Genomic DNA, 13,337 nt, shown 5'->3' on the forward strand with positions numbered 1-13,337 from the left:
GTAGTTTCAAAAAATTTTGCATGCCCAAAATGGACCGTGCAGGATTTGCTCTTTTAATGATTTTGACTGTTGTGCTCGTGCGAGTTGGTGACGGTCAAAGGGACGCGGCAGGTGGGAGGAAAGAGGGTGCGGGGGCAGGCCGGGCGGTCTGGGACCAGCTGCAGTCCCGGGGGATCAGTCGAGGTCACTCGCCGAGGGGACCGCGGGACGGTTCGTCCTCGAGAACATCCAGTGACTCTTCACCTGGGACCAGTCAGTCGAGGACTCTGGTCCGCCTGCCCAGGGGGACATCATCTCAGGAGAATCGCAAGCACATATCCAAAGAAAGACCGGTCCATGCTGCTGCCACCTCCGGGGAAGATCTTGTCTCTGCGCCGAGGGATGGTGCGCGGCGCACCGCCAGACACCCTACCAGCCAGCAGCAGCGAAACAGAGTGAACCGCAGGCAGAGCAGCAGGCACAGCTCTGCCAGCACTAAGCGACTTATCGGGTAAGAGTGACGGCCAAGTTCCCCACTGTCAGCAGTCTAAAAGTTTTACTTTGCTTTATCAAACTCTGGGTGAGCAGCAGTGGGCTACTTTAGGAGGAACGTGTGACCTATTTAGCTGTAGCGGTTAGTCCATGTGATTTACTGCAAAGTGATGGTGGCCCCTTTAGCGTAATCTTTCTTCCTGTAAGGTAAATCAGCACATTCCCCCAAAGCACTCCGTATACTGCATTAATTTGTCAACCAGTAGGTGACAGCTTTAAGCCAACTAAATATGAATTATAATAACGTATGGGTTTTGTTATCAAGGTCATGGCAGAACATGAAATAATAGCTGAGGTCAAACACCGTTGATTACTGGGCTGATGTGGGGGCAGTAATGAACAGCAAATGTGATGCATATGGGTGAACTGTGTTTGAACTATTTAACATTGCATTATCACCATTTCCTCCCATTACTACACACAGTATATTCAAATTGCAGGAGGAGAGTGGCTGCAGCCTGCTTCAGTGCGAGTGCTCCAGTTTTAGGCTTTTGCCTGTGGCCATGTATTGTAGTGGCTCCACCAAAGCGTTGGCTGGTGAGCATTTAAAAAATTTGCTCGGTGATCAGAAACACCTGTTTCTCCAGTGGCACTCGCTCCAGCCTGCAAATCTCCTGTTGGGTCTCTGTTAAACTCTAAACAGGACAACGGGCTGTTTCCATATTAGACCTCTTTTCTTTTTGTTAAATGAAGCCTCCTGCATCCACTCCTGTTTGTTCCACTGGGACAAAGCTTGATACACACTGGAGGGTGAATGTTTACATAATAATCAGAGGGAGATTTGAACGGCTCATCTTGGACTGCTGTCACAGAAAATATATAAAAAGCATTTCTTCTGTGTGGCATAACAGGTCTATTATTGATATGTCCAAGTTATGGAGGATTGTTTAGAAGAAATAGATGGGCCTGCATATGATATGCACTTACAGCCTGCTACCCCAGCTACCTACTTGCTACTGACTCTACTGTAATGCCTTTGGTGAGCAGGACCTTGAGAAGTAGCATGCCCCACTAAACTCACGAGGCTTCACAGACAGGATATGATGATGTCAGCGCTCACATGTACCTTTCTCTCTGCGTAGCAGATGTGTTATGTTGTTTTGGTCTGAACCATTAAACCTGAAAAAACCAGCACATTCGGACCAATCCATCACTCAGACATCGAGGTGCTGTCTGTTTAAAGCAGCGTGCAAAGAAAATCGCTCGGCACAGGATTAGATCCAACATGCTTTATTGCAGGATAGGGCGAATGCCTTACTTGATGTTGCCAAAAACACATATTCCAGCGTTGAATGAATGGGGTTCTTTGAGTTTTCGAGCAACATAAAGGTGGGCGTTGCGTAAATCTGCGGGAACATTACCTTTTAGTAGTCTGCGTGGTGATTTTAACACTTATTAGTTCAGATGAATCATCTGCTGCTTGTTAGAGAAAGTGTTCGCATGACACATTTCCTCTTTGGAATTCCCACTCGCTCATTTACCGTACCCCGCAGCACTGGCAGAGCTGGGCTCACTTAGCTCTCCTTTACATTAAACTTGACTCAGTGTGACTCCTCTTTCTGTTTTCGCTGCACCTGTCAGATAGGTGATTGATCCAGATAGCTCAGCGGTGAAATAATTCTATGCCTCCTAATGTTAAGGTTTAAATAAAAATATAACAAGGTGCGAACAAGGTGTTATCTACCTATATTTTAGCCTAGGGCATGCTACTAATATGTTGTATGAAGGTCTCCATTACATGCATAAATCCCTTGATGGAATTTGAACGTGATGACTGATGTCTTTGGCACGAGCCTGACCTGATGTGTTTGATTTATGACAAAACTAATCTTGCCAGAGGGTCCAAATAACTGCATTTTATCCCTGTGACGCCTCAGTAACACTCAGAGCATCCACTGAGCGCGATCCAACTGAGGTCAATGAGTCAATCCCCGTTATCTTCTCAAATCACCATGAGTCAGACATCCACTTACTGTAATATCTTGTGAAAAGATGATGGGGCACAGAGCCATGCCAGCGTGTTGACTGTTGCCCCAGAGTTGCTCTTGCGGTCTGGTGCCTTTTCATCTATCTCGCCGCAAAAATTGGCCTGGACTACCAGTTAGGATTAACGAGTAAAAGAATCCAGATATAGCTGTTTAAAACTTGTCATCTCTCATTTGCTCTATGATTTATAGAAGATGCAGGGTGTTTTTTCGTGTCCCGTTTGCCTCGCTTAATCCTTCCAGGGCTCAGATAACTCTGTATTTGTCTTCACCCTGGACTCTCGCATAACAGCACGAGAGACTTGTGGGTCCACACGCAGATAAAGTTTCGTGACTTGCCCTGAATTTTTTTTTCATTATTAAATAAAATGCAATTATAGCGTAATCTCCAAGTTGTTCCTATCAATAGCCTAGCCACATCAGAAGGATTTGAAACCCTTAACAGCCTTTGCAATCAGATCAGTTTGTCATGCGAGGAGGTTCACCCTACTCACAGTTATTGCCTTGTGGATTAACACCTGAGAAACAGAACTTTTATTTCACCCTGTTTTTCTCGTCTTTTGTGATCTTATATTCAGGCCGAATGTCTGTGGAGGTCAGCAGTGCTGCTCTGGTTGGGCTTTGGCACCAGGAACCAACCGCTGCATAAAACGTAAGTGTCGTTAACTCAGTACCCTGTGTAAACTTTAAATAAACGTACCTTGCTTGGATATCCTTTGATTTGGCTGCTCAGTTTGGCAACCGAGGACACACAAATTGGTGAAGCGGCACACAAGCACACTGCCATGCATTATATAGAAGAGAACTTCCTCTGCTAGTAAACTTTGCAGACAGAGAGGCTTTACAATCTAAGGCCCTCAGACTGAAAAATAACATAGTAAATGGCTACTAATGACTATCCTGTCAAGCGGAATTGCCCTATGAAAGTTTTCCCTGAGTGTTATTGCCCCCATGGTCATGTTCATCATGCAGTGTTTGCCTTTTTCTTTTCATGTAAGACCCTCGCTTGGAAATTACCGACACTTAGCACTTGGCTGTCTTTGTGACAGCAGTCCTTAATTATGGGTGGAACTGCTGCTTCTTTTTATTCGACCGCAGCAGTATTGAATAACCAGATAATTAAAAGTGGAACAGAAGACACAGGCTGTGAATGAATGCAGAGCCATATCTTTAAAATGTAACACTGACCTGGGCTGAAAAAGCGCTTTTCAGCCCAGGTCAGTGTTGCTGTTTCTTTCTTTAGCTTGCATATGGACTATCTCTGGTAGGGCTGCCACAAACGATTATTTTGATAGTCGACTAGTCACCGATTATTTTTGCGATTAGTCGACTAATCAGATCATCATCCATTGGACGCAAAACTACAGCTTATTGCACCAGCAGCATCTGCTCTTATATAACTATCATTAGCTTACAGCTTTAAGTGTTTAAGGTCTGTGCTAACTAAAAATAAAGACAAGATGATAGTTTATTAAATTTTAATGAAATTTGCGGATTGTTTCGGTGAAGTTTAATAAACTCCTTGCTATCTAAAATATAACAGGACACCGGAGTATATTCTGGAGCATCTCACACTTCTGATAATCAGCTGTCTGCTTGACGTTTATTCAGCTGTGTAAAAACTATAACTTTAATCTCAGCCAAACCGATTTACTCAGGAACAAATAAAATACTAAAAAAAAGCCAAACAACAACATTTTAAGTTATCTAAGTGACTCATATATATTTAACCTGAGTAGCGAAAGACGGCGGTGGGTTTGAAAACGATTTGCTGGGAGTCCGGTGTTCTCACGGCGCTAGTGAGCCTAGCCCCCGGCTCGCTAACGAGCTAGTGGGTAACAGACGTCTCCGAAAACGTCGGAGCGCTTTTGAAAATATGCGGTGTCCTGATAAACTGAGCAGATATTTGAGGTTTACACAGCTACATTCTCGCCTGAAAATATGTTAAACGTTTATTTTGTGACCCAGAAAGAATAATAAGAGTAACATTAAAACTAACCAGCTGCCGCCATTGTTGGAAACTGCGCTGGGCCGCGCTATGAATTCTGGGACACAGCTGCTTCTTCTTCTTCTTCGGGGTTTAACGGTAGCTGACATCCTTGTACATGCAATGCTGCCATCTTCTGTTTCAGTCCGTTATTACACTCTTAAATCCTGCTACTTATTCCTGCGTCTTTTGTGATCTTACAAAGCTTCAAACGACGCGTCGACTATTAAATCAGTCGTCGACGATTTTGATAGTCGACGTAATCGTGACTAGTCGACTAATCGTGGCAGCCCTAATCTCTGGGAGAAAATCCATTTTTTAGACATGCTATTTCAGATGATCCTAAAGTAAGATTGCTGCAACTCATTCCACATTTGGTTCTTGCATGTTGTGCTGTAGGCAAAAATAACAGGTTGGAATGAAAAACCTTTTTTTTAGTAAAAGTTATCTTTAAATTTTACAAGCGCAGTAAAACCCACACTGTTAAGTGACATCCAGTAAAACTGGCCATGGTTTTTTCTTTGACTTGTTTACTGTTTTCTCTGTTTTGTTTCTGCTAATTATCTCCCCCTCACACACGCAACCCCGTTTCACGCACATTTCAGCGAGCTGATTGGCTCCAGCGGTCTTCTTATTAGATCTGCCTCCCTCGTGCTCAACACAAAGCTTCCCTCCATTTTTCCCCCCCTCCCTCAATGCAGAGTTAAAGGCACACTTACCAAGGCGTAAATTACATTTAATGTGGAGCTGGAGTTACCTAAATTAAAAGAGTAAATACTTTTAATCTGCCAGATAATAACAGGTTCAGCCTAGCGCCCCTATGTTAAACAAGGCGGAGGATCTGAGCAGGCCAGGGGACTGTCTGACCATCTGGACCCTCTTACGGCTTGGCCCTGACCCAGGTCTGACTGGAGGCTATGCTATCATCAGCTGAGTGAAGCGCCACAGCCGGCAAGGTGCCAACATAAAGGCCCCAGACTGGAGCGCGGACTGGAAGCCCCCATGTAGAAGACCTCCGTGGAGGAAAACAAGCTCAGGATATCTATACTTCGTCTTTGCCCGACATCCAGCCTGCTTTACTGGGAGAGGGCAACCTGAGAAAACATGTTCACAGTGGGGGAAAGAAAAGGAACAAACGTGCCGGGCGGGAGCAAGAAGTAAAAACATAACGTGGCTGAGTTGTGTCTAGGAAATTTTCACTGAAGGGATTGAACTATTGTCTAATACAAAGTGGCGGCTGAGGGCTTCACCCGCGAGGCTGCATTGAGTGTCTAGAATCACGCTTTCCTCACAATACCTCCTTGTTCAGTTGCGTTGAGGTCAGAGAAAACGTGACAGGAACTGGATCACAGGTCGTCCCGGGAGTGCGCCTATTTTTACGTTTAAGAGCCGTGTTTATTAAAAGGTTGACGTCTCAGTCTCGGTCGTGCGTCTGATTAGAGATCGTCATCTGGTTCACTAAATCCTCGGTCCTGCCCACATCCTGGAAGGTTTGGTGCTGACTATCTCTGTTTTCAAGTTCAGGATTGATGGTTAGCAGACTTGTTTATGTATTAAAGCAAATTCCATGTGCCAAAAATAGCCAGCGAGTTCTGACTGTTAGGCTTTGAATCATTGAGAGGAACATTGCATTTCCTCTGCTGTGTCATGCTTGTTCGCCTTCTGGTGAAGTTAACTGCCTTTATTACAGATGAAAGCTTATAGGCTTTTATTACCACAGTTTTACCTAAAGAATATTAATTTTATTTATGGTGGCTTATAACCAAAGATGTGTGTGTGTGTGTGTGTGTTGCGTTTGGCTGGTAAAGTGAGGCCAGGTGCAAGCTTGGCTATATTTCCATCTGTTTACTCGTAAGTAGAATCGAAGCTCCTGGTGAGTTAAATGGGGAATCTTGTTTCTGGGTCAGCACTTAAGACTTAGTTCCTCAGTGTGATGATTCACATCTGTTCATCAAAAGTGCAGTTGCACAGAAAAAAGGAGCAGAAGGAGCCCATATTGTAGCTTCACTACTAATAGCCAAGCAGCAGCCTTGCCTTAGTTATAAGACAGTGTGCTCCATTACTGGTGCTGTCAACAACCTCGTGACTATCTGCAGCTCTCAGATGGAAAACTGCAGATAGTTCATGGTCAAAACTCTAACTAAAACATAAGAATTTCCATCAGTTTAAAGTGTTGTTTTAACCATCAGCTCGACTAAATACATCAATAAGTAGTAAACCATAAAAAACGAGAGAAAGCAGCATGTTTGTTTAGTACCGACAAATCTGTTGCACCGGCTTCTAAATAACCACTATTTACAAAACAGTGAGATACTTAGATATGGAATTAGAGGGGAAGTTTGAACTGCTGGCATGTTTTAGAATAAATACAGTAACCCTCAATTAGACGTCTTGTACACCAGCGTAAAATTACTGTTTTAAAGTTTTGGTTTAAAACACGTTTTGAAAAAAAGAACCCAAACTTTTAAAGCCCCCTGTAACCGGAATGTAGATTTAAATCACACTACTGTGTTTTTTCCACTCATATCTTTGCGCTCATGTGGCTGGCAGTAAATCATTTTGTGGATAGGGTACTACGGATTGCTCACACGGGGGTTTTTTGTGCCAAAATGGAAGCAGTTTACTGTAGTTTGTTTAGTAGCAGCCACAGATGCTCTGTCGGGCTGCACCTAAAGCAGTCCTGCTAATATGCACAGAGTGATAATGTTAGCATGACGACTGCAGCCCTGAGCTTGTTTGCTACAATGCAAATGGGCAGCTCAGTACCACAGGGCATTCAGTGCTTCCTAGCCCAGGATCATGCAGTCAGTGTGATGTCCGTTTATGACCATGTGAGAACTGACCTGTGAATTCGAGTGGTCGTCATATGTGTTACATCCTGTGTGCTCAGTCTGAGCTCCATCCTGTTCCTCAACAAAACTGAGTATTTCAAGCAGAGAGAACACTTCTAAGGAAGGCCACCTTCTTTTGTGTGCTACATATGAGAAAGCACGGTCCCAATCTGAACTCTCTGAGTTCATGTGTTGAGTGACTATGCCGATGATTACCAATTATTATATGCATTTCATTTAGAGCTAAACATAAAACATAAAACACAGCTGTAGCTGATGAGGATTCTACAAATAGGTGAGGTATTTTCTCATAAAGCCAAACTGAAGGAAAAGGACACGAACATCTTTATAAAATTTCATCAAATACTTATGTCACTTAAAATTGAACAGTGTACACCTCATTATGGCAGCAGAGAAGACGGGAGAAGACAGATGTTCTTTATTTTAAAAAAGAAATAGAAATTTATTCAACTGCTGTTGAAATATTTCAGTCCGCGTGCTGAAAAGGATGGCTTTCCTGGGGCAACCATATCACCTCAGTTGTACGGAAGGCCCAACAGCGCCTCTACTACCTGAGGAGACTGCGGAGCGCACACATTCCCAGATCTCTGATGTTGAACTTCTACAACTGTGCCATCAGCAGCGTTCTGACGTATGGATTTCTAGTGTGGTTCCCCAGCTGCACCAAGGCCGATCAGCAAGCACTCCAGCGGGTGGTGAAAGAAGCTGGCAGAATTATTGGAACAAGTCTGCCAGAGATCAGTAATATCTTCCCCACTCGCTGTCTGAGGAGGGTGCACAGTATCCTGCGGGACCAACATCACCCTGCGCGCCACCTTTTCCATCTGCTGCCCTCAGGGAGAAGGTACAGGTCTATACAGGCCAGAACATCCAGACTGGCCAACAGCCTGTATCCACAGGCTGTGAGGCTCCTGAACTCTCTGCCCCCCTCTCACGGACAATAACCATATCCAACTTCTTAATAGCAATGAACTGGTCTGCATTGGTGCATCATATCTTTATTCTCTTCCCCCTCCTGCCCCCCCCCCCCCCCCCTCTTTCTTAAATAGATAACTATCATATCTGATATCATATCTCACAGTACAATAATATTGAATGGGTTGCATTGTTGTATTTTGTCATGTTTCTCAGGTCTTTGTCTGAATTTCTACGAACATTATTGCTAAGGATTGTCTTATTGCATTGGAGTCACACTGGGTTAAATATGTACACTTGGGTTTTAAGGGGTATTTATTATTTTCTTCTTTTTTTGGGTTGTATGGAAGCCCCAAACGCAATTTCATTGTTCTTGACAATGACAATAAATAAATACTACTATCTACTTTAAAAGAGCGCACTAAAGTTGTTCTGGGTTGTTCTGGCTTCGAAGGTTGATGGCTGTTTTACTAATCAGATTAATGGCATGGTTTGCCACACACAGAGTGAATGCATGGGACAATATAGAATACTTAAGGGCAGGAAACAGTGGGGAAAGGGTAACTGCAGCACTGACAGGAACTACCGTTCTTTATACCCCCGGCTCGTAGTGCTCCCCGAAGCATACGCTTTTGGATTGAGCGGCAGAATTAATTTCACCACACTATACATCACAGTGTTTTGACAAAAGCACGTGATACATATGGCAACATGCTGCAAGTACGGCTAACAGTGAGAGCGTGACCCCACAGATGGCTCCTGATTTAACCCTGTTGTTTCTTAGAGAGGGCAGATGAAAGGTGCTTCATTCACATGGAGGAATAAAGTTGTTGTCAGTCTCTTAGGCTGTTGTTGATTGACAGAGTGTAAGGTGGTAGAAAGGAGTTTCTTTTTGATTCCCTTCCAGCTTTCTTTGGCCTGCTGTGCTCTTCAGAGCACCATCCTGGCTCTAAAGTAACTCCTCATGCAGAAACATCGCTCTCCCTCAGTTTTTACCTTTGCCACCACAAGGTAACTTTCCTCTCAAAGCAAAAAAATAAAGCAAGCAACATTTTTCTCTGATTCCATCATGTCCCCTGGGTAGCTTGAGCAGGATTACAACTTTCCTGTCTGGAACACCGACAGTACAGTAAAGGCTCGACCCTGCTGTTTAAAATTTCATGGTTATCCCTTCCTACAAAGCCTTTTCTTTATAAATTAATTCATTAATTGCATTCACCGTAAAAGTATAAGACCATGCCTTCTTCTTTGTCTATTTATTCATCACAGCACTTCATTTTTGAACCTGATCTTATGTGTGAAATGCATTTAATGCTCATCTTTGTTATAACATGTGGGAAGCAGCTGGCAAAGAAACAAGTACATGCACGTGTCTTCTGACCTTCAAAGCAGTTCCCCGAAATGCAGGTCTGCCATCTTTGCTTCAGCATATTTGTTGCATCACTTTCTATTTTTTAAAAGTCTGTGACTCCCAATACTTTGACATATTTAGACATATCAAGTCATATCAAGTCAAATCTTTTGACATATGCTGAAATGAAGAATCTGGACTTGCACATTAGTGTTATTTGCACCCTTGTCTACACACGCCACATACACACTGTATGGATAAAAGTACTGGGCCACACCTTTCAATCTTTGAATTCAGGTGTTTCCAATCTCACTGAATAGGTGCCTGAATAAAATCAAGCACCTAGCCATGCAGTCTGCCTTTACAAACGCTTGTGAAAGAAGGGGTCGTTCTAAAGAGCTCTCTGAATTCAAGCCTGGCACTGTAGTGGGATGCTACCGTTGCAACAAGTCAGTTCATGACATTCCCTCCTACATATTTTCCACAATCAATTGTAAGTGGTGTTATTGTTAAGTGGAAGCATTCACAGCAACTCAAGTTGCAGACTATCTAAAGTTACAGAGCGGGGTCACAAAGTGCTGAGGGCCACGGTGTGTAAAAGTCACAGCGGCTCTGATTCATGAGCAGTTCCAAACCTCCTCAGGCATTAACATCAGCACAGAAACTGTGTGCTGGGAGCTTCACGGCATGGCTTTCCATGTCTGAGGAGCTCCTGTAATGTGTAGGTGACCTAGTTTGTCTATTATGTGCAAAATGAGAATATTTTATAGAATATTTTATTTATTAATGGCAGCAGAAGAGTTACTGATGATAGGAAAATGTGGAAATGTGAAGCTTCTATGGGATTTCCAGAATTTAGTTCCCAACCAATATGATGAAGACAAAGACACTAAAGAAATCCTGCATTCCCACTGATTAGTCATTCAAATTCAAAAAAGAAGACTCATTAATACTCTGAAGGAGTGAATTTTAACTGACATCAGGCCTAATACCAGCGAGATCCTGGCCAACATAGCACTATTCTCTGCTTTACAAAAACAGGAAGAGGTTTTTAGGATGCTTGTGTTTCTGTTGACGTCATGTGTCATATGTGTGGATTTGTGGGGGTTGCACAGTTTACACTTTTGGGGCATGACACTCCTTTGGCAGTCCTGTAGAGAGTTATGGCCTGTTAGACAGATCCTGTAATCAATACACACCCCACTGTCCCAGACCCCATCATTAACATAGACACTGGACAGCCCGCTCTCAGTTTGTCTTCCCAAACCAGGAGTGCTGTTTTCTCCAGTCCAGCTGGTGCTTCTCATTGTAGGTTGCAATTGGGCCCTGTTTTGGCCTCCTACACCACATGTTTTTCTAATTGCTACCACAGACAAAAGTGTGGTGAAAACTATGTACTGCTCAGTGTCTGGACCCAAACATCTCCTTGTAAAATGCCTCTTTTGTTTATCATCGTTGATAAGCTGCTAAGAATTAAATAGAGAGGCGAGAGGGAGAGCGCAATTAGTCACACAAAGCTACTTCATTAACACGCGACACTTTATTCGTGACATCGTGTTGCGAGAAGTCCATCTGCTGAAGTAGATCGTTCAGCGACCCCAAGAAGAAAGCCTGAGCTTGAGTGACACTTACAGATGAACATTAACAGCAAGCACCGCTCTCCTTCAGTCACACACCGACACACACACACACTCTCACTGAGGCCACAGCCCATAGCCAACCATATATCACAGCACCCTCCTGCTTAAAGACCATATGGAAGTTGTTGGGATTGTGATCCCTCACGAGGATGGGGTTTGTGGGTTTTTGGAGAGCACCACGTCTCACAGAGTCAGCTTTACTAGCTGCAATCCCCCCCGATCCAGATATCCTCAACAGACTGGCCCAGCATGTGACCCATTAGGGGCTGAATGTGGGAGATTGAGGGGCGTGGCAGAGGCACACAGCAGCATGGCTAAAAGTAATGTATACATTGTTATGGGTCAGATGTAGGTTAACAAATCCCCCCCTTCCACACACACACACACACACACACACACACACACACACACACACACACACACACACACACACACAGAGATTTTGGAAAAGAAAAGCTTTTAACTACTGTACTGGAACAAACAAGCAAAGAAAAAACCCACATTGTGACTGTAACTGCACGTCTATGACAGAAGCACCTTAATTTAGTGAAATATTACCCTTGTAAGCTTCACCACAAAGAGAAAATATGGGATCAGTCACACAGCGTCAGGCGCACTCCCCCTATGGTTTTAATTATAAAAATAGAGATGTGTGTTTATGAGCATTTAATGAAGGCTTGCAAAGTTACAGTAACAGCAGTTTGGGTATAGACAGCAAAGTTAGCATTCGGGGAATGCATGAAATGATGGCACTCGCTCCAGCAGCCATGTGGAAATCACATGTTGCGGAGAGATTAACACTCACTTGAAATGGTTAGCATTGAAGGTCAATTGTATTAACTGCTCAATAGACCAATTCTTACTTCTTCCGTGGACAGGGAGTCCAGATGAGCGGAATTTTTTTCAGCTTGTCTCTTCGCCGTGGCCCCCACAATCCTGAACACTCGACCTATTTCATGAGATCTGTCAGGTTCTGTGGTGACTCCTAAAAAGAGCCTCCTGCTGTCATCACATGAGGTTTACCCCACTACATGTTGAGTCACAAGATTTTTACTCATGCCTGCGATGCTCTGAATGCCTTTCAGAATCTTGAGCCTCTTCGCAAACATTGCATCCGCATGCATGTGGACGGAGATTGCAAACTTGCAGCAAGTTGCTCAAATTGCACTTTCATTCTTATTTTCCAACTTCCTGCCTCTGAGATTCAGGGTTTGTAGTCGAGCCCTTTATCACATTGTACTAAATTCTAATCTCCAGAGCAGCTTTCAGCCTCTAAATCTCATAATGGTGCATAATGCTCTCAGCCTGTAGCGGGTCCTGCCTGAGATTATTGTGATTAGGCTTTCAATACTAATATTATTTTCAGAAATGTCAGGTTACCTCTTGCTTGCTCTTCTGACCTGTGTAAAGCGAGGAGATTTTTCTACAAGTTTGTATTGTGTCAGATATGGTTTCAGGTCACCCTTTGCAGAATGAAAGGACTGTGAAGATTTAATGGGTTGTGTTACTTTGAATCAGAGAGAAGGGAAGGCAAATCTCTGGTGGACTGTAATGTGCTGGAAACGAGCGCTGAGCTGGAAACGAGAGACCAGAGGAAGAGGCACAAGAATCTGTCTGACTTACGTGCACATGCAAACCTGAAGTTATGAGGTAACTGTAACCCAATAAAGAAACTATAAACAGTAAAACCCCTGGCATTGCTTATATATTGGTGAGGAGTTATTATGCAAACAAGAACTTTCCCAAATGAAGCAATTTAAAGGAAAGTGTTTCTTCACTGCATGAGTGAATTTTGGATGGAGATTTGCTTTAACCGTAGCTGTCAAGCACTTCCTTGAAGATGCCACTTGGACATTAAAGACTAAAGATTTTTTCCTTCATTTCTCATGTGTGTGGATCAGCGTGTTTGCGCTCATCGATCAAAGCTTTCGATACCCGTCCAGCAGCCCCCCTCTTTTCAGATGACTGGATGTGGACGCAAACTCCAAAAACTTGGCCCGTCTGCCTCACTCATAATTAAGGCTGAAGCGGCAAATGCCAGGAATGTTTGCTATTTCTCCTCTTTTATTTCCAATG

The 13,337-nt window shown here is 43.6% G+C and overlaps 1 protein-coding gene across 2 annotated transcripts in view; it reads left to right on the top strand.

The window, feature by feature from the left end:
• Positions 1-20: 20 nt before the first annotated feature.
• The window catches only part of LOC101478535 (latent-transforming growth factor beta-binding protein 2), a 91,949-nt gene continuing 78,632 nt past the window's right edge, over positions 21-13,337 (top strand). For both annotated transcript variants that reach the window (XM_076877479.1, XM_076877480.1), the window contains exons 1-2: positions 21-490; positions 3,095-3,168. In XM_076877479.1, coding sequence (XP_076733594.1) covers positions 21-490; positions 3,095-3,168 — 544 coding nt within the window. The remainder of the gene's footprint in view (positions 491-3,094; positions 3,169-13,337) is intronic.

This window comes from Maylandia zebra, linkage group LG19, assembly GCF_041146795.1.
Source record: "Maylandia zebra isolate NMK-2024a linkage group LG19, Mzebra_GT3a, whole genome shotgun sequence".
Lineage (NCBI taxonomy): Eukaryota > Metazoa > Chordata > Actinopteri > Cichliformes > Cichlidae > Maylandia > Maylandia zebra.